Source organism: Nipponia nippon, unplaced genomic scaffold (assembly GCF_047370975.1).
Source record: "Nipponia nippon isolate SJK-2023a ecotype South Korea unplaced genomic scaffold, ASM4737097v1 scaffold_15, whole genome shotgun sequence".
In the NCBI taxonomy this organism is placed as follows: Eukaryota; Metazoa; Chordata; class Aves; order Pelecaniformes; family Threskiornithidae; genus Nipponia; species Nipponia nippon.
In genome coordinates, this window is record NW_028262331.1 from 6243921 (window position 1) to 6263528 (window position 19608).

General features: G+C 61.2%; 1 protein-coding gene across 1 annotated transcript in view; it reads left to right on the forward strand.

The window, feature by feature from the left end:
- Positions 1-19608, forward strand: part of SRRM3 (serine/arginine repetitive matrix 3) — a 29106-nt gene that overhangs the window by 297 nt on the left and 9201 nt on the right. Inside the window, exons 2-11 of the mRNA XM_087752262.1 lie at positions 8410-8665; positions 11881-11982; positions 15773-15907; positions 16064-16144; positions 16606-16635; positions 17049-17117; positions 17428-17463; positions 18255-18305; positions 18410-18514; positions 19096-19267. Of these exons, the coding sequence (XP_087608388.1) occupies positions 8442-8665; positions 11881-11982; positions 15773-15907; positions 16064-16144; positions 16606-16635; positions 17049-17117; positions 17428-17463; positions 18255-18305; positions 18410-18514; positions 19096-19267 (1005 nt within the window). The 5' untranslated portion in view covers positions 8410-8441. The remainder of the gene's footprint in view (positions 1-8409; positions 8666-11880; positions 11983-15772; positions 15908-16063; positions 16145-16605; positions 16636-17048; positions 17118-17427; positions 17464-18254; positions 18306-18409; positions 18515-19095; positions 19268-19608) is intronic.

Consider the following 19608-nt stretch of genomic DNA (forward strand, 5'->3'; position numbering starts at 1 on the left):
GCGGGGGGGGGGGAGCGGGCAGGGCCCGGGGGGGGGGGGGGGGGGGGCAGTGGGACCCCAATGCACACGGGGGGCGGGGTGGGGGGGCTGAGAGGTGCAGGGGGCTGGGGACCCCCGAGGGACGGGGGGACAGGGGCGGGGGGGCCGTGGTGGTCCCCGGGGGCGGGGGAGGCTGGGGACCCCAAAGGGATGGGGATGGGGGGGGTGACGCTGCTCCGGAGGGGGCCGGGAATTGGGGTCCCCAAAGGGAGGCGGGCGGCAGGGCTGAGCCAGGGGTGCAGCGCCTTGTGGGTGCTGGGGGCGGTTGGGGAGGGGGTGACGGGTGGTGAGGGCATCCCCTGGGTTTGATGCTCCTGGGGGTGCAGGTGGGGCGAGGAGCCCGGAGGTGAGATGCCTTTTGGGGCGCAGAGGGTCCCTCTGGGGACGTGGATGTGTCGGGTGCTTGCCGGTGCGGGGGGGCTGGCTGGGGGGCACCCCACGTCCCTCTCCCCCGTGCTGTGGGGAGACAGGCGGGATGGGAGCAGCTCCCACCGCGGGGCTGGGAAGGCCGGAATGGCCACGAGCCCCCAGCAGACCCTGACGCCTTGTGGGGTGCAGGTGGGAGACGAGGCCGCGATAACGGCCCTGAAGCCCCTCTCTCTGCTGTGCAGACCCCCAGGCTGCGGCGGGGACAGAGGGTCTGCGGCTGCAGGTTTGGCTGGTGAGATTTCAAACCCTGCGGGTGTTGCGCGGGGGAAGGAGAGGGGCAAGGCTTGGCAGCCGGGGGAGCCTGAGCGGCGGCTCGCTGCCTTGTCTTTTGGGAGCGTTTTGTGCTTCTCCTTCCCAGGTTTGGGGGGTTTATCCCCAGGGATGGCCGGGCTGTGCCATGCGGGGGGCTGGTGGCGAGGGGTCGGGCCACAGCTGGCGGGGAGCAGGCGGTGTTCAGGGAACGTGGGTTCATTCATCCCCTCCGGAGCAGGGATTTCAGACTGTGGATGTCTCTTGGCTTCTTGTTTCTTGGTTTCTGCACTCCTGCTGCTGCAGGGGGGGTCGCTTGGGGGCTGAAAGAATTTGGGGGTGTCTTGGCTTGATGGCAAATGCCGAGGACGATCTCATGGGGTGCAGGTGCTCATGCCCTGGCTGGTCTCCCTGCCCTGGCATGTGGGTTCATCTCTGGCAGGAACATGAGGACACCCCAACAGGGGGCATTTTGGGGACAGGAGCATGTGGTGCTTGTGTCCAAACACACGACATCCTCGCTCTGTCCCCCTCTGCCAGTGCGGCATCCCGCCTGCCTCCCCCCTGCATCCCACCTGCCTCCCCCTCCCCCAGGGACTCATCCTGGCAACACGTGCAGGGAAAGGTGAGGACTTTCGGATCCAGAAGTTGGGGGCAGCTTTTAGAGGAGCCTTTGGTCCTTGGTTGCTGCTGGAGATGGCAAACGGGGGCTTTGCCAGGCAGGCGGAGGGGCACAGGGCTTTTGGTTGGTTTTGTCCCTGGTGCCAAGGAAATGGTGCTTTTCCCTCCGGGCAAAGGGTCTCCTGCGCTGGGGGACGGATCCGGCTGCAGGTGGATGCATGGCAGCAGGTCCCAGGGTCTGCTGGAGGGGGGAACAGAGAGTGCCCACCCCACATCTCTGGGCAGAGGGTGCCTGCAAGGTGCAGGTCACCCCGTAGGTTTAGTCCCAGCTGCTAGGGGTCTGCCGGCTGCGGGGGTCCCCGATCCCAAAAACCCTTTCTTCTCCTCCTCCTCCTCCTTCTCCCTGTCTCCCAGCTCCCGTTTTCCCCGGCCAGGTGGCCCATGGCTTATATAATGTGCTCAAACCCCGGAATAGCTCCTCCCGTTACACAACCGCCCAGCCAGCCACGGGGGGGGATCCCCAGCTGGACGCTCTCCCTGCGCTGGCCATGACCCCCCTGTACCTGCAGTGCTCGGCCCCGGGGGTCGTTTGCCGGGATTGTGTCCCCATCGCGGAAGGTGACCCCATTGTGACAGTCATCCCCCCCGCTCCTCCGTGTGCTCAAAATTTGCTTTTATTATTATTGTTATTATTCCCCCCCCCCCCCCCCCCGCAAAGTGATGCTGGGCCACAGGGCTGCCTGTGCCTCCTCCTGGCTCCTTGCCCAGCAAAACAAGTGGCCCCAAGGATGCAAAACCTGGGGGGCTGGGTGTTCGTTCCCTCCCTCCTTGCCCAGACGCCGTTATTTAAGCACCCTCCGGGTTGGCGAAGGTCTGGCAGGGCAGCGAGTGCCTGAGCCCTGCCTGCCAGGGCTGCTTGCAGGTCTGGTGGCCACGGTGACCCCAAGGGGTTGGGGAGAACATGGCTGGGGGGTGTGGAGCTGGGGAGTCCCGTAGAGGTGCCCATTGCCTGGACCTGCTGCCTCTCCGCTCAGCACAGGGGGGTTTGCTGCCGTCACTTGGACGCGTGTCTCCTCCTTTCTCTCATCCCTGGCTCGGGAATGGGATCACTGCAGGGGTCCCAAGGTCCCCTGGGGATGGTCCCCATCGTGGTGTGACCCCGTTCCTGTCAGCTCTCCTCCAGCCGGAGCTGGGAATGGGGCTTGCTCGGCCTCCCCCCGCAGCCCAAGGGGTTCAGGCTGGGGGGGCTTCAGCTGCAGCGTTTTGGGGACAGGAGCGAAGGCCAGCTCCTCGCCCTCCATCGAGCCCTCTTCTCCGGAGCATCTCCCAGGGGAGCTGGCGGATCTCCGCTGCGCACACCCCTGTGCAGTGCCCGTCCGGCGGGGGGGACCAGTCCCCACCCCTGGCTCCCCCATCCCTACATCCCCAAGCTGGGAAGCAGCCTGGTTGCTTAGCAACTGTTTAGCTTCTCCACCAGCCTCCTCATCTATTTAAAAAAAAAAAAAATATATATATATATATGCACAGACGTAGGTATGTACAAGCAGCAGTGAGCCCTCGCCCAGCTCATGACCCCCCCCAGCCAGCATCCGTATATTCTTTATTAATTGCTTTAAAGTCTGTGAGGCGTCAAATTTTGGTCGGGCAGCTAGAGCAAAGGATGCTCTGGGCTTGGGGTAGGGAAAATACAGATGAAGGGGCTGGGATGGGTGTAACCAACCCCTTCCTGCTGCCCCTTCCCGCGGGCAGGATCCCTGCCGGCTTGGGGCTGAGAGGCAGCGCTAACGAGCCCCAGACCGGCTACACTTTTAAAGCCAATTTTGCCTTTTTTTTTCTCCTTCTTGGAGGTCTGACTCATGGGTTTTGGCACTCAGGGGCTGGTGAAAGGCAGCGCCAGAGAAGGTCGGTCCAATTAACGGCAGCAACCCGGGACTTTTGCTCGTTGTAATTCCGGCCAGGTGTTTAGAGGAGGCCGGCTGCCTTGCCATGGTGTTCTGGCATTTTTTGTGTAGCGAAAAAAAAAGCCCCTGTGCCAGCCGTCCTCTGGCACGGGCAGGGAGCAGCCTGGGGCAGGGCTGTAAACACCGTGGGGACAGGGTTATGATTTTGGTAGGTGGTGGTGTGCCCTGATGAGACCCCGGCGGGCAGGGGAATCATGGGGGCCACCCCTCTCACCCTCTCTGGTGGGGCTGGAGGGTGCCTGCCTCAGCTGGCTTCTCCCCTGCTTCTTGGGACTGAGCACTGGCACGCTTGGTGCATGAGTGGCCCAGGGAGCCGCCGTCCCGGCCTCGCTGCCTGTATCCCATGCCCACATCCCCGGCGTGTGGGCGCTCACCATTGCCCTGGCTGGTGCAACTGGATGTGGTGAGAATTAATTGAGCATTGGCCGGAGGCGGCTTTAATTAGCACCGACGCGCAGGGGGGAGGATGCCCAGGCACTGCTGCCGCCTTCCCCGCCGAGGGGGAGATGCCGGAGAGCATCCAGGCACCGCCAGCCCCCCGCTGCCATCCCTGCTGCCGCCTGGAAAGCGACCTCATCCGCATTACGGCGCGGCAGGGCCCTGCGGCGGCAGCGGGCAGGAGCGATGGGCAGCTGCCTCCAGCGCAGCCCCATGCCCGGGGAGCCGAGCGGCACCCACGGGGGAATTTGAGCAGAGTCAGCTGGGAAGGGGTTTGTTTCTGGGCTGGAAAATAAAAGGGGAAAAGCAGTTTGGTGAAATAATACTTTTTTTGCTCATTTTCCTTGTTTTCGTCTTTCGCTTCGGGCTGCAGCTCCTGAACCCCTGAGGTTCCCTTCAAAGCCCAGGCTGGGCAGCCCCAGGGCTGGGACACGGGGACGGCCATGTCCCAGGGCCACCCCACCAGGTGGCCAGGGTCCCAGCCCGCAGGAGGGATCTCAGTTCAAAGCTTGGCTGGAAACCAGCAGCCCCAAAGCCCGGCAGGATGGTAAGGCTGGTCCTTGCACCCTGAGCTGGTGGGGCCCATCCTGGCTGTGTGTCAGGGGCACAGCATGGTGTGTCTGTCCTTCTGTCTGTCCTGGCCTTCATCGGCCTGGCAATGCCAGTGCCCGGGTCCTCTGCACCCTGGGTGTGATTCAGCATGGCTGGGAAGGGAGGGAGAGACCTGGCGTGCCGGGCTAGTCCCTGCGCTTGGGGCAAAGTGTGGGATGGGGATAGGGATGGAGCGTGGGGGTAGAGATTGGGAATGGGGATGAGGAGAAGGATGGGGATGTAGGATGGAGATGGAGGATGGGGATGAGGATGAAGGATGGAGAATAGGGATGAGGATGGAGGATGGGAAAGAGGAGGAGGAGGATGGAGATGAAAGATGGAGATGGCGGATGGGGATGAGGATGGGAATGAGGAGGAGGATGGAGATGGAGGATGAGAATGAAGGATGGAGGATGGGGATGGAGGATGGAGATATGTATAAAGGATGGATATGGAGGATGGGAATGAGAATGAAGATGGGGATGGAAGATGAGGCAGCTCTGAACATTTCCAAAAGCTCTAATCCAGGCAGCAGAAAGTGCCTGTGAGCCAAAAAGCTGTTTTGACCTCCCCAAGCCCCAAGATGGCATGTGGAGCACCAGCACGGGAGATCGGGATCCCAAAACATGTGGGCAAATGGCTCGGGAAAACGGGAAGAGACAGCTTTGCTCAGGAGTTTCCCCAGCAGGAGAGGGACCCCTCGTGCCCCGGTGCTGGGGAGTTTGAGCCCTCCTGGGTGGCACTACCCCAGTGCCGGGAATTAGGGTGGTGGGGACGCATGCCAGCGGCTGGCCCTGGCCTCATCCTGCAGCCTTCAGGAGTCCGTGGGGACACGGCTCAGTGCTCACCCCAAGACACCTCCTTTCCCCTTGGTGAGGCGGCCAGGCGGCGGGCTGCCAGTCCTTGATGATTTGTGGGTAATTACTGCAGATAATGAAATATTTAACCATCGTCTTTATTATCGGGGGTAGCGCTGAGCCAGGCAGGAAGCCGCTGCCGTTCGGGCAGGGCCTTGCTGCCTTCACTGACGGGCTTGCTGCCGGGTTTGGTGCTGGTGCAAGCTGGCAGAGCCAGCTGGTCCCAGCGTGGTGGCTGATGGATGGAGGCTGTGGTGGTGACGGTCACCCCATGTCCCCGAACTGTCCCTTGCAGGTGCAAGGCTGCCCCTGTGCATCACTGGGGGTCTCCTTTGGGGACAAGGAGGGCACAGACCCAGCCTGGGGGACGTGGGCTCCTTCTGCCCCGGTCTCTTGTCCCCATTGTCACCAGAGATGTAGGACTGGCTCCGTTCTCCACCCAGGGCTTTTGCCTGTGGCCTGGCTTTGCTGTTGATGGCCGGAGGCGGATTGCAGGTGGTTTTTCTCTTCCTTTGTTTTCCTGCCCGTGCTGTGGCTGAGGCAGGGGACCTGGTATCAGCTCGCACAGTGGATATTGCTCACGTCTGAGGCGACACCGGGATGCAGTGCAGTGTCCATCCCCAGGCTGGCTCCACCTGCCTGGCCCTGGGTGCAAGGGGGATACCTCCAACCGCATCCTTTTTACGGAGATGGGGAGCTTTTCCCGGCGGGATCTGCACGCCTCTCCCACCATGCAGCCCTTACCTGCGGGTACCCATCCAGCTGCCGGTTTATCTCCCATGCTCCTCCATCTACCTGCCCGGCTGTATATCCCACACACTCTCAAGGTTTTGCAGCAATGAATTTACCCACTGCCAGGCTCAGGATAAAATTAATTCCCACTGGGGAAAAGCAAGCAAAGGCTGCTGGGGAAAACATCCTCTCCTTCCCCCTCTCCTTCCCCGAGCCCCTCGGTGGGTGAAGGTTTCCCAGTGGGGAGCTTCTCCCATTCCCAAATTTCCTTCCTAGTTTTTGGCTTCGTGCCCTGATGACAGAAAGCCCCCAGCCAGGTTTTTCTGCAGCATCTTTCCCATCTCTGGCCTGGGGCCACCCTGGGACATGGAGGGTGCTGGGGTCACAGGTCCCCCCAGGCAAGGAGGGCTGAGTGGGGTAGCTCCTTGCTGCAGGGTGTCATGGGGCTTGAAATGTGGGTGCTGCCCTGCCTGCTGCAGTCAAGGGGGGACTGAGGGACCCTCTGGTAGCTCTAACAGGGCCGAGCATTCAGGGGGTGCAAAGCCCCAGCCGACTCCTGCCCCACCGGCAGCATCTCCCACTGCCCGCTCCTCCACGCCTCTGCAGAAATGAAGGCTGCTGGCTTCTCTCTGCACAGTAATAATGGGGAAAATAAAGGAAAAAAAAAGCTTTGTAATTAAGCAGTCAGCTGCCGTCCTCCCCGGGCAGGCTTGTCAGGAGATAAATGAGTGCGTGGGGCAGCCGGTGGCAGCGGGAAAGCCGGGGATGTCCCTTGGGGATGCCGCGGGGTGGGAGATGCCTTCCCGCCAGGCTGGGACCCCCGCGACCCTGGGAAGGGCTCTGGGGTTTTTTCTCTCCTCAAACAGCAGAGAAACATCCTCGAAGCCTCTTGCGAGCGATCTGCACTCCCACCCCGCCTCTGTCCTGCCTGGCACGGCCATGGAAAGCTCTGAACTGCCTGGCGTCCTGCTGGAACGGCACAGTGGGAGCAGCGAGCCCTCCCTGGGCTCGAAACAGTGCAGATCAGTCCATGGTCCGTCTGTCCTGCCTTCACGCTCGGCTGAGGGGTCTCTCCTTCCCCAGGCCAGCGTTTGGGCCCATCCTCTTTGGGCAGCGTGTCAGACACCCCGGGCATCGCAGGCAAGGGTTGGCCCCATGGGTGCTGCTTCCCTCGTAGAGAGAGGAATGTCTGTCTTCTAACCGCTCCCTGTAGCACCCCCTGAGATGCAATGTTCAAGCAGCACCCATCCTCGGAAAAGCCTCTCCGGCAGGGTCCCCGGGATGGAAACACCCTGGAGAAGCGGCTGCTGACAAAAGCTGCATCTCTGAGCCCAGAGCCAGCTTGGAGAGCGAGGGAGAGTGCTCTGCCTTTGTCCCCGATCATTTCCCTTTGTGTAGGACTTTGCAGGAGAAGTGTTTGCGGGAGCCCCTGGTAAAGCCCAGGCGGTGCCTCTGCAGCCTGGCTGCTGCTGGTAATTAAGGCAGCGGATCTCCAGCGGGAGCATCCCGTGCCGGGGAGAGGGCCGGTGCTTTGGGCAGGGGAGTTGGGGCATCGCAGGACGGGGAGACCGAGGAACCCACGCTCAGCCATGCGCCGATGGCCTAAGGACATTGAGACGGGGTTGTATCTGTCTGGTTGATCCAGGGAGCATCTCCTCCCCCGGGCTCGGGGAGCATCAGCCGGAGCCTCAGCGTGGCAATGCCACTCGGGAACGGTTGTCCTCTTCCATGGGGTTATTTTTGGAGCCAGGTGAGGACACATTGACTGTGGTGGCTGAGGAAGGAGGCAGGGACATGTGAAGGTGAAAGAGCAGGGAGAAGGCAGGCAGGCAAGTGTGATGCTGCTGCTTGGACAGGGAATCAGCCGGTGGGGACCCTCACCTCCCCTCGCAGCTGGTGCCGGGCCGTTGCCAAAAGGCATCAGTGGGCATTTGCTGGCTGGCCCGAACATTGGGGTCTCCCATGGCCGTGTCCCCATGCAATGGGATATCCAAGGTCTTTGGGTCCATCCCCTTGCTAGCTGGGGACAGTGCCTGAGGATGTCCCCAGAGGGCTGTGAGGATGGATGCCTGCCCCTGCTTTGCACACACGCCAGCTGGCAGTGGGGTTCCTGGGGCTCAGAGGGACCCCTGCCCGCCTGTCCTGCTGCTACCATATGGCTCTGGGTGCCACAGACCCTTGCTTTGCCAGGCTTTCCCTGGTACGAGGCTGGCACAGAGCATCCTCTTCTCTTTCCCATGAGCCAGCCCTTGCAGCATGGAGATGGGAATAGCCCAGCCTTGCTTTGCAGGAGGGGAAACTGAGGCAAAAGGCAGGAAGGGCGCTGGCAGAATACCCAGATCTCTCAGTCATCATCTCTCCATCAACCTGTATGCCCACACCTCTTTTGAGACAAATTTTGCCTTCAGGTCCTAGCGGGGTCCCCTCACCATTGCAGGGTGAGAGGGAAGCCAGAGCAGTGACTGACCCCCAACTCTTTCTCTCCCTCCCAGGTGCTGCTGGTGGTGAGGCCACCCACGCCAGCATGGCTCTCTACAACAACGGGGCCGATGTGCCTTCGCCCCAGGAAGCCTCCAATGGCTTCTCGCAGCCCAGTGCCTCGGGTACATGGCACAAGGGCGAGGAGGAGGTGCGGCTGGTGGAGCCCAACCTGGTGAAGAAGGCTCACCGGGAAATCCTGGACCACGAGCGCAAGCGGCGGGTGGAGCTGAAGTGCATGGAGCTGCAGGAGATGATGGAGGAGCAGGGGTGAGTGGCGGGGGCTTGGGGCTGGGCTGGAGATGGACCCTGTGGCTTGGGATCCTTTTGACCCGCTTGTACCTTGTTCTCCCCCCTTTTTCTTCCCTAAAAAAAACACCTTAATGTGGCAGATGTTCCCAGTTGGAAGTAAATCCACTTTGGGGTGTATCAGACATCTTTGGGGTGGACTGGTGGGTTGGTTTGTGAAGCTAAATGCCTCCAAGAAGTGCAGACCTAGGAGTGCATCTACACATATGTTGGAGGCTTGCTCCGGCCCCTCCGCTCAGAAATCTGGGCTCCCAGCTTGTCATGCTGGGAAAGTGGAGGCAGGAAGGAGGCAGCCATCAGCGCTGTCCGGCCCGTGCCCTGCATGCCTGGGATGGGAGATGGTCCTGCTCTGTCTCTTGTGTTGGGGAGATGAAGCAGAGCTGGGGTTTAGTCCCAGGCAAGGCTGTTTTGGTTGCTTCAGTTTGTCCTGCCTTCCTTCTCTCCCCCCAGTTTTGGGGTGAGAGGATCCCTCCCGTCCTGGCGTGCCCCTGGCTGTGCTCCATGAGCGGCTCCACAGCCTTTGCTCTGCCCTGGGGAAGCAAAGGGCTGGGGGAAAGCCCAAGGGGCCGGAGAGCATCCCTGCCTGAGTGGGCAGGAGGGGCTGGGGGGCCAGTGAGGAGACCCCCATCCCCACCAGACCCATGGCCGTGCTGCTGGCTGCCCCATAGCTCCGGCACCAGCCGAACAGCCTGATCCCCCTGACAGCTCGCTAAAGCCTGATGGATGGAGCAAATTCTTCGGCACATGCGGGTAGACGGGGACTGGTATCAGCTGGGGAGAAGGAAAATGGATTGAGGGAAGGCTTCGCCAAGGCTTTCATTAAGAGCGCAAGCGTGACCTAGAATTAAATTGTCTCACACAGACTGGAATAATGATTGTGCCTAATTTGTTGTTATGGAAATAAATAAGGCTGACCTGGCGCCTTGGGGAGCCCAGAGCCTCCTGGCGGGTTCCCGCGCCCTACTAGGGATCTTACTACTAGTAGTATCATTACTGCGATAGGTAATAGCAATATTGCAGTTGGTATTGTTGTTATTGCTATAATTGCCTTTGCTATTATTAAGGCTATTAATAATGATGATGATGGTGATACACCGAAATGATAATATAATTACAGTAATAATCTTGGTCAACCTGGTTAATCCTCCACCAGCTCTTGCCCTCCACACAGGGCTCTCCGGGAAGGCTGCACGGGAAGCGCTTTGCACCCCTGAGGTTTCTGCCTGCGCCGGGGGCTGCATCCTGGCCACGGCCTCGGGGGAGTTATTGGCAAGGGCAGGGCCCCCGGGATGAACAGCTGTGACAGCAGAGGAGGTTTTGCAGGGATTTAAGCTCTCCCTTGTTTCCTTAAACGCCGATGGCTCCTCCTGCCTGCGCTGTACCCGGCTGCTGCTCACTCCAGGCTGCCTGCGTCGTTATTCCCTGCCTGCAGGCTGGATTTCTTTTCCAGAAAAGAAGCATCAGCAGTTTTTCTTTCTTTCCCAAACCCATTCTATGTGTTAAATGCAAAACCAAAATCCCTCCAAAGGGGTTATAAGCAGCACCAGGGGGTGCAGGAGGGAAAAGGCTGGTGGGGTGCTCCTGCCTCCATCACAGGATTGCAGGGTGCAGCAGGGGTTCCTTGCCTTGGCCTTGGCCCCCGCAGATTTGCTAACGACCCAGCCACGGTGGCCCATCTGTCACCTCCTGTTTGGCCTCGCGTCCTCTCTCCAAGAGCATTGGCCGCGTCCGTAATACGCTGCAGCAAATGCTTGTCTTCTCGGGCAGACATCTTCCTGCTGCTGCTGGCTGGCTGATGCCTGTGGCATGGCCGGGGCCGGCAGGTCTGTCCTCGCAGGATGGCCACACTCTGCCCAGGTGGCTGCACCGGTGGCAAGGGTATGGTGCAGAGCAGCATTTGCGGGTGCTGCCCTGTTTTCGGGGCCCCCCATCCCCAGGCAGGGTGCAAGGTGAGGGGAAGCGTCTGGGGCTGCCTCCGTGCCCAGTTAGCTTCTCTTCTCCTGCATGGGAGTCCTGCCCGGCTGGGGAATTAATGAGAGCCTTTCAGTGCAAATGAGATCATTAATATTAATTTCCCTCTTCTCCCTGTTCCCCTTTGGGGACACTGCAGGGGATGCGGGTGCTGCCATGTGTCCCTCTGCACCTAGGGGCACCCAAGGGCACCCAGGGGCACCCACGGTGCCACGTAGGGCATCACCATCCCCAGCACGGGCTCTGCGAAGTGCCAGCCTCAGGGACTGCGGGGCTCGGCCAGGCTGTGACACCCGGTTTTCTGGGCTTATTAGCAGTGATGCTGATGGGACGTGATGGCGAGGATGGGCCGCGAGCAGCCCCCGTAGATGGTGTGGCTGAGGACAGGGACTCACACAGAGCCTAACCCCTTTCCTCCTGGAGCAGCAGGGTGGCGGTGACACAGGGTCTCTCTCCCTTTACCCTGTCCCTGGTGACGGTGCCGAGAGCACCACGGATCCCTCCACCACATCCCTCCGTTTGGATGTTTTTGGTCGAGGGGGATCCTCAGGTGCCCTTGTTCAGCCATGCGATGCGGCACAGGACCGCCCTCCCAGGGCTGTCACCCGTCCCTCCCCAGGGACGCCTCAGGGACGGCTGGAGTGCCGTGGTTTGCCGCGGCTGTTCTCAGATGCCAGGGACAAAGTGATTAGTGTCTCTCGTTAATAACCCTGCAGCGGCCTGAGTCAGCGTTTGGCGTTAGCGCAGAGCTGGCTCGGCTGCCGGGGCCCTGGCGCAGAGCGGGGACGAGCGAGGGAGGCTCGCAATGGGACGGAGGCGCTCGGCGCGAACCCCGGCCTTGCCAGCTGTGATGCTGGCACTGCTGAGGGGGTTCAGCGGAGATGTGCCCCAAACCCTGAGGCAGTGGGGGCGAATGGCAACCTCATGGTCATCCTCTTCTTTTACCCCTTCCTGATGTCCATTCTTCTGCCAAACACTGCTGGGAGGGGCAGGCAGGAGAGAGGAGGGCATGGAGGGTGCTGGCAGGGGACCAAGCAGAGAGACTTGCTCTTTTCCAGGCCCTGGTGACGGTCACCATGTCACCTCTCCTTCTGACCGGCCTCTCGGGCCACATGTCACTCCCAAAGGTATGGAGGTTCTCAGCAGGTCCCTGGGGAGTCCGTGCTTTGGCCACAGCAGCCCTGACCACGTCTTTGCCCATCCAGGTACTCTGAAGAGGAGATCCGGCAGAAAGTGGGGACGTTTCGGCAAATGCTGATGGAGAAAGAAGGCGTGCTCACCAGGGAGGACCAGCACGGGCGCCAAATGTAAGTGAGGCAGCTCCGAGTTGGCCCGTCTGTGCATCCTGTCTGTCCCTCATCCCAGAGAGGCACATCCCAGATTGCCTCCAAGTATTGATGGCTGGGTGGGTGGGCAGATGGATGGGTAGATTGCTACAGAGAGAGTATATATATATAGGGATGGTTGGATAGATGAATGGACATAGAGAGGAGATATAGGGTTGAGGGATGGATGGCTGTCTGTTTGGATCATTGGTTGTTTGGTTGGATGGTTGGTTGGTTGGATGGTTGGTTGGTTGGACAATTGGTTGATTGGTTGGTCAGTTGGTTGGTTGGAGGCAGGGTTTGCCTCTCTGAAGAAGGATCCTACCTCTGGAGAGGTTAGAGGTTATCCTGCACTGGTCTTTTGGAGACCTCAGGGTGCTGTATAGAGAGGCCAGCGTTGCAATGCTGCTTTCACAGATGATGAAACTGAAGCACAGAAGGTCTTGATACTTGGCTCACCCCACCAGCCAGTGGCAGAGACCAAGCTGCAGGTTTGCTGTGCCTCACTTCTGCCCGCTCCTGCCTCTTTGCGTCACCTCTCCCGCTCTCACTGGGGGTGAAATTGCAGCTTCTGCCTCCAGCCAGGCAAGGGCACCCATCTCTAGTCCTTGCTCTTAACTCCGTAGTGCAGAATAGTCCTTCTGTCTCCATGTGTGAAGCTGGGGTATCTCAGCTTGGCTGGAGATGGTTTGGGAGGTTGGCTGCTGGTAATATTCCTGTTAGCAATAATAATCATTAATAATAGTAATAATAAGTTGAGTTGAAGGCGCCCAGGCTGGATAAGCAGGGCTTGAGCTTGGTTTTCACCTGGATAGACCCAGAGCTTGCGTCTCCATCAGGCTGGTGTAACCCTAAGGAGCCACATGGAAGAAGCTTCTCCAAGGAGTTCCTGCCCTGTGCCTCTGCCTCCTAATCGCTCCTCACGCTGCCTGGTCCCTGGGGGCTGCTTCTGCCCCAGGGGGGCTTGGGGCTCAGGTTAGGCGTCCAAAGCAGCCCAGCTTCTGCTGGGGACGTGCCACTCGCTCCTCCTCCCCACACAGGACTGTCCCCAGCCTCGCGAGGGTCCGCCCTGGCTCGATGATCATTTATCTGCGCGATGCTTAATGGCCCAGGCAGCGTGGCTGGCCCGGCGCACACCATCCATCAGCCTGGAAACCAGGTCACTTGGGACAGGAATAGATGCTGCAGGTTCACTGAATATTAATGCTTCATTAGGGTCAGGAAATCAGGGCAAGGGGGGAGGCAGGGAAGCCGCGGTGGCGGGGAGAGCCTTCCTCCCACCGCTCAGCCGGCATGCCGGGCAGGGAGGGACGCGGCTTGGCTGTGCCCAGCCCGGGATGGGCCGCATGACCCTGGGGCAGCACAAAGCATTCAGGGTCCTCCCCCAGGCAGGAAAAACCAAGGCATGGGGGAAAAAAAACCAACCTGCCAGGTCACCAAGCATCAAGGCGAGGTGTTAACAAGTGGCCTTTGCCTGTGGGGTCATGAGTCATCTCCAGGGCATCTTCCTGGCAGGCTTGTTAGGGCTGGTGCTCTAAGGAGCACAAAGCAAAGCCGAAGGTGTGTTAAGGTTACCCAAGCAGCCCTAGCTGTCACCTTTGTGGGCTTGCTTTTGCAATATGAAGGGTAATCATTAAAGATTAGCCCAGGGGCTATAAATAATAGTGCTGAGCTGGAAGGAGCAGTCTCAAAGCAAAGGATTGCTTGGGGGAGAGCAAAGCCGGAGGTGCTTGGAGGAGGCTGGTAGGAGCTCGGCCCAAAGGAGGTGGTTCCTCATGCAGTGGGGACCTGAGCTGCCGACGTCCCTGCTGAAGGATGTCCTCGGTGCAAAAGGTCTGCACTGGTTGAAGAGGCTGGACAAGGGAGTCAAATAAACTTTAAATAAAGAGCCCTAGTCCTTGTGGTGGCTGGGAGAGTACTCAGTGAAACATCTTATGGGCTGGTCCTGCTCCAGCACATCTCTGGACTTTTACAGGCTGCCAGGACTATGAGTCTGAACCAGCTGCTCTTGTTTCAAAGCAGATGCGGAAGCTCAGCATCATCTGAAAAACTCCCCAGGGGAAACTGAGGCACTGAGCAGAGCCGTGACCACCTGAGTCCCCAGCTTGGTCTCTGTGCTCCTCCAGCTCCCGTCTCTGTGTGTGCACAGCCCAGTGATACAGCCTGGTCCCCAAGGAGTAACTGCTTGATGGACAGGCTGGTGGGATTGAAAACAAACGCAAGCGTGTGCCAGGCGGGGAGGGATAATTGGGGCAGCACAAGCCCGTCTTGAGCCGCTGAGCACAGCTAATGGGTGAGATGCTGGCAGCAGGCTCTGGTGTGGAGCACTGCCTGCTCATGGAGCAGAGAGTCCAACAGGGAATTATCCCTGCTCACTCCTCTCTTTTCCTCTTTTCTCCCCCTTCCCATGGTTGGGTGGGTGGTTGAAAGGCTGTTCCTGGCCTTGGGGCATGGCCAAGGCAGGAGTCGCTTGGAGAGGACGCAGAAAGCCATGGCTGCGGTGCAGAAGGGAGCCCAAGATCTGCTTGAGCGATCATCCGCGGTCAGGAGGAGGATGCCTCGCTTCTAGTTTTGGTCCAAACCATTTTAATTGGGTTAAACAGCCCAGGGCCTGCCTGCAGCCAGGGATGCCAACACGTGCAGCTCTCAGATCTGCTGTCTGGGGCTGGGAGCATCCCTTTGCTTGGCCAGAGGTGCTGGCAGGGCTGCCAAGGGACCCGTGCCATGGGGGCTGTGCTTCTGCACCGACATCCCCGGCTGCATGCCTCTGGGCTGGGAAGGGCAGAGGAGCCCACAGCAGGTTTCCGAGGGCAAATGTCCCTTGGGAAGCAAGTGCCTGGGCTGGTGTGATGCTGGGCACCCTCCAGGCACGGCCCCATCTGCTACGGTTCCCTCCAGATTACCTGGATGGCCACGTCCCACCTGGGGGTGAGATGTTCTACATCCCCCAAGAACAAACGAGAAGCCGCCGGGGGATTTGATGCTGCTCCTGGGGATGATGGCAGAGGAGGACTGGGGAGGTGGGGGATGGCAGGGAGAGGCTGGGCAGGGGACTCCTGGGTCCCTCCTGCCTGCCTGGTCCAGCTGCCAGGCCTCTGCCAAGCCCTGCCCGCAGCCCCGGTAGTCAATGGCAACCTCCCGCTGGTTTCCATGGCAGCAGGAAAAATTAATGCTGACGAAGTCGCTCAGGAGGGAGAGGAGACCCCGGTGGCTTCAGGCCTGATGTCCCCCCTCCCCATCTTGGCTGGCCCAGGGGGCACATCACCCATCACCTGCCTGAAGCTCCAGTGCCGAGCCGGCGGCACGCTGGGGTGCTGGCCTCAAAGCCCGGATCATCCTGGGCAGCTCCCGCCAGCGGGTGGATAATCCCCCAAAACCCCCAAGCCTCCTGCCAGCTCCTCTCACCCTAATCCAGCCCTGCTGCCTACCTGGGCTGACCCCCAGGCCCCACTCATCCCCAGCACTTGGGCAGTGCCAAAAGGGGAGATGGTGGCCCGAGCCCCATGGCATCCCTGTGCCAGCCTGGTGGAGATTTACTGCAGGGACAGGAGGCCCAGGAAGGCCCTGAAAAGACCCCACCATATGGCAACGTCACGGGGGTTTGCTGCATGTGGACCTCAAGTGATGTGACCAAGGTCCCCTGGGGATGCTGTGGCGGAGGGGATGTCCCCCAGCTCCTGCAGCCGCACTGGGGCTACCCCATGCTTCCCCCCAGCTGCTCCAGTGGGAAACAGGGAACCCCAAATTAATCCTGTGCTTCCTCCTTCGACAGCGTGATAGAGAACCATCACGGGGCAGACGGGGAGGAGTACGCGGCAGAGTACCCCGACTATGGCGAGGGCTGCCTGCTGCAGTGTGACTGCTCGGCCGAGTGCTACCGCGAGGACAGTGGCCACCGCGAGTACAGGTCCGGCCAGAAGCACAGCAGGGATTTTGGGGAGTGGGTGTGCACAGGCGGGGACGTCTCTCTGCCTGCCAGGTCCCCACTGGGGGACATGGAGGCCAGGAGAGCCCCGGGTGGCCATTCCTTCTCACCCCGACCCTGTCTGCCGCCTTCTCGCAGGCTGAAAAGACGTTCGAGCAGTTCCACCTCTCCTCCGCCCAAGAAGAAAAAGAAAAAGAAATCAGGTCACCGCCGGAGCCGGTGAGTCCCTGACTGTCCCTGCCCTGTCCCCTCTCCCAGGAGGCTCACCCCTTCCCCAGGCTCCGGTGGGGCAAGTCCCCTGACTTTGGGGGGCAGCGCACCCCCAAATGTGCACCCTGAAGAGGTGCAATGCATCTGCATGCACTGGTGGTGCAACACACACATGTGTGCACACACGCACAGTGCCGTGAGACGCACTGTCAGCCCACCCAACTGCACACACTGATGGGACCTTGCCTAGTCCATGCTGGGAAGGAGCCAGCTGCTGCAGGGCACAGCACTGGGCAGGATTTGGCTTCCTGAAGGGTTTGGCTCCATCCACCTGCTGGTTGCCTCCCTGGTTAGTGCTGGCTGGCTGCCTCCCTGGTTAGTGCTGGCTGGCTGCCTCCCTGGTTAGTGCTGGCTGGCTGGGCAGGACACTGTCCCTAACATCCCTCTCTTCTCTGCCTTCCCCACGGCAGCAAAAAGAGGAAACCCGGCTCGGAGCGCAGGTGAGTGCCCGCTGGGCTGGGTGGGCTGCGGGGTCCCCGCTCGGCATGCAGGGCCACTGGGCACGGGCTGGCCTCTGCCACCCACTGTCCCCCTCTGAAATCCCAGTGGGAATTGGCTACCCTGTCTCCTGCTGGAGGCTGCGGAGCCCACGAGGTGGCAATGGGACACAGCGGGATTCAGGTGCTCTGGCACCAAAGGCAGCCGGAGCCCTTCTGCTAAAAGCCCTTTTTTATCCCCCACCTCAAATCCCCCCCAGGAAATAATTGCCATGCGATGTTCGTGCATCCCGTGGGTGGTCCAGGGGAAGCAGGGTGCTGGGCGGCGGCAGGACGGGGTTCCCCTGAGCCACAGGGATGGGGCTGGGGGGTCCCTTGCTCCCCACTCAAGGGCACCCACTTTTTTCCCCCCCTAGCTGCGACAGCTCTTCACCCATCCGCAAGGAGAAGAAAAAGAAGACTGGAAAGAAACACAGACGCGACAGGTAGGATGGACACCACAATGGACTGAGGACGGAAGGGCTGGTTGGGGACAGAAGGGCTGGTTGGGGACAGCAGGGCTGGTTGGGGACAGTGGGGCTGGTTGGCGGGATGGAGGCATGGACAGGGATGGATGCTGATGGCTCTTCATGGGGCCATCACCTCCTCACAGCAGCTGTCACCTGCCCCATCCAGCAGCCCATCCTGGGGACACCCCTCTGCCCTTGTCCCCATCCCCTGGGGCTGCCCGGCCTTTGCTCCCTGCTGACTGGCTCAGTGTGTCTCCTTCATCTCTGCCTCCTCTTCATCCCTCAGGTCTGAGTCGGGGTCGCGGAAGAAGAGAAGACACAGGTGAGAGTGATGGCTGCTGGGAACCACCCCACTGCCACCAGTGCTGGCTGCCAGCTTCCCTGTCAGGGACCCCCTGTCCCCTGCCATCCCACTGTCCCCATCCCCTCCGCCCATGGGGACAGACCCCATGCCACCAGGCAAGGGATGGACCTGTTGGGCACGCTGGGTGTAAGCGTGGGCTGCCACCACCTACCGTCTGTCCGTCTGTCCCTTGCCTGGTGAGTGTCCCCCTCACCCCACAGACGGGCACCGCTGGGCGTCTCCCACTCTTGGAGGTCACACAGGGCCACTCTGGGCATCTGCAGGGTCCCCCATGGTCCTGAATGTCCCCCAGGGGAGAAGGGGTGACACCAGGCAGCCATGCCAGGGCAAGCCCTGCCTGTGCCCTGCTCTGCGGGTGCCCTCTGCCAGTACCGCTGTTTTAGGGTGAAAGAAGTAAAAACCAGGCAAAGGGTGCCCAGGCAGGCAGAGGGGCTCAGAGGAGGCTGGCATGGGGTGAGGTGAGCGGAGGGGTGACAACAGGCCCGAGCCCTGTGGATGCCGAGCAGAGCTGGTCCCCCCTTCCCACTGCCACCCCCTCCCGCCCGGCCTCACCAACTGGCACGTGGCTCCCGTGGTCCTGCGAAAGCCAGCCAGGACCCCCGCCATGGTTTGAAGCATGGTGGAGCCCAGCTCCAGGCAGGTCATCCCCATCGCTCCTTCTGCAGCCTCGGTGGCTCTGGGGGGTGCCAAGGAAGCCCCCCAGGCACTGCCCCTGCTCCAGCCTCTTCAGCTTGTGGCTCTTCCCACAGGTCCCGGAGCCCCAAGAACAAACGGAAAGAGAAAAACAAAGAGCGCAAGAGGTGAGGGGCCAGGATGGTGGGGGGAGCGGGGCAGTGTGCCCCCCTGTGTGTCCCCCCGCAGCGGCTCAGCCTGCCCCTTGGCCCCCTGGCCGCCCTCTCTGCAGGTCTCGCAGCGAGTCCCCGGCCTGGCGCTCGCATCGTCGCAGCTCCTGCAGCTCCCACAGCGCCTCACTCTCCTCTGACGACAGCGGCTCCAAATCCCCCAGCAGGTAGGAGCAGCCTGGGACCCCCGCCCTCACTGCCAGCGGCCCCCCAGCCTCCGTTTCAGGGGGCAAGGAGGAAGGTGGCAGAGGTGTCCCCGTGGTGGGGACCCTTATGGAGGGCAGGGGGATGGGTGGCAGAGCTGTCCCCATGATGGGGACCGTGGGGATGGAGGGTGGAGAGGCAGGTGGCAGAGATGTCCCTGGGATGGGGACCCTTATGGGATGGAGGACATGGAGATGGGTGGCAGAGCTGTCTGCAAGAGAGGGACCCTTGGGGATGGAGGGTGGGGAGGGAGGTGGCAGAGATGTCTCCAGGATGGGGACCCTCAGGGGGATGAAGGGGAGCAGGATGGTGCTGTGGTGTCTGGAGGGGGTTGGGAACGTGGTGCCTGGCCGGGGTTTCAATATTGAACTAGAGAAAGCACAAACCACCAATTTTCACCTCATTTCTTACATCGGCAAACCATGCCCCGCCATCTGAGCCGGGGCTTGCAGCCAGCAGCCCTGCTGGAGCCAGGCGAAGGGCAATGCCATGCCAGGCTCGGGGCAGGGGGAATGTCAGCGGCTCATGGTGCGGTGCCCCGCAGGCTAAGCCCCAAGCGCCGGCAGGATGGCCCCAAGGGCAGCAGCGCCCGCTCCAGCCGCAGCCCGTCCTCCCCCTCGCCCCGCCGCTCGGCCTCGCCGCACCAGAACGGGCACAAGGGCAGCGCCCAGAACGGCCGCCACAGCCACGGCGCCCCGCTCCCGGAGCCCTCGGATGTACGTAGGCTTTTCTTGGATCACCGTTCGCTTCCCTCCCTTCCTCCCTCTGCAGGACCCCCTCACCCTGGCTCTCCTCTCCCCTCCTTCCCCACTCACTCGGCTGCCCCCTTGCCCAGCCGGGGCACATGGGGGGATGTGGGGTGCAGGCTGCACCTCCCCAGCACCCATCAACGTCTCCCTGGGGGAGCCAGCCCATCACCTCGGGGCAGGTATTGGGGCAGCCAACAGGTCATCCCGCCAACAAAGCCACACATCACTCTGTGGATGTCACCCCCCGGGAACGAGGGCTCGGCAAGCCAGGGTCACCACTGGGCTCAGCAGCTCCCTGGGAGGGGACT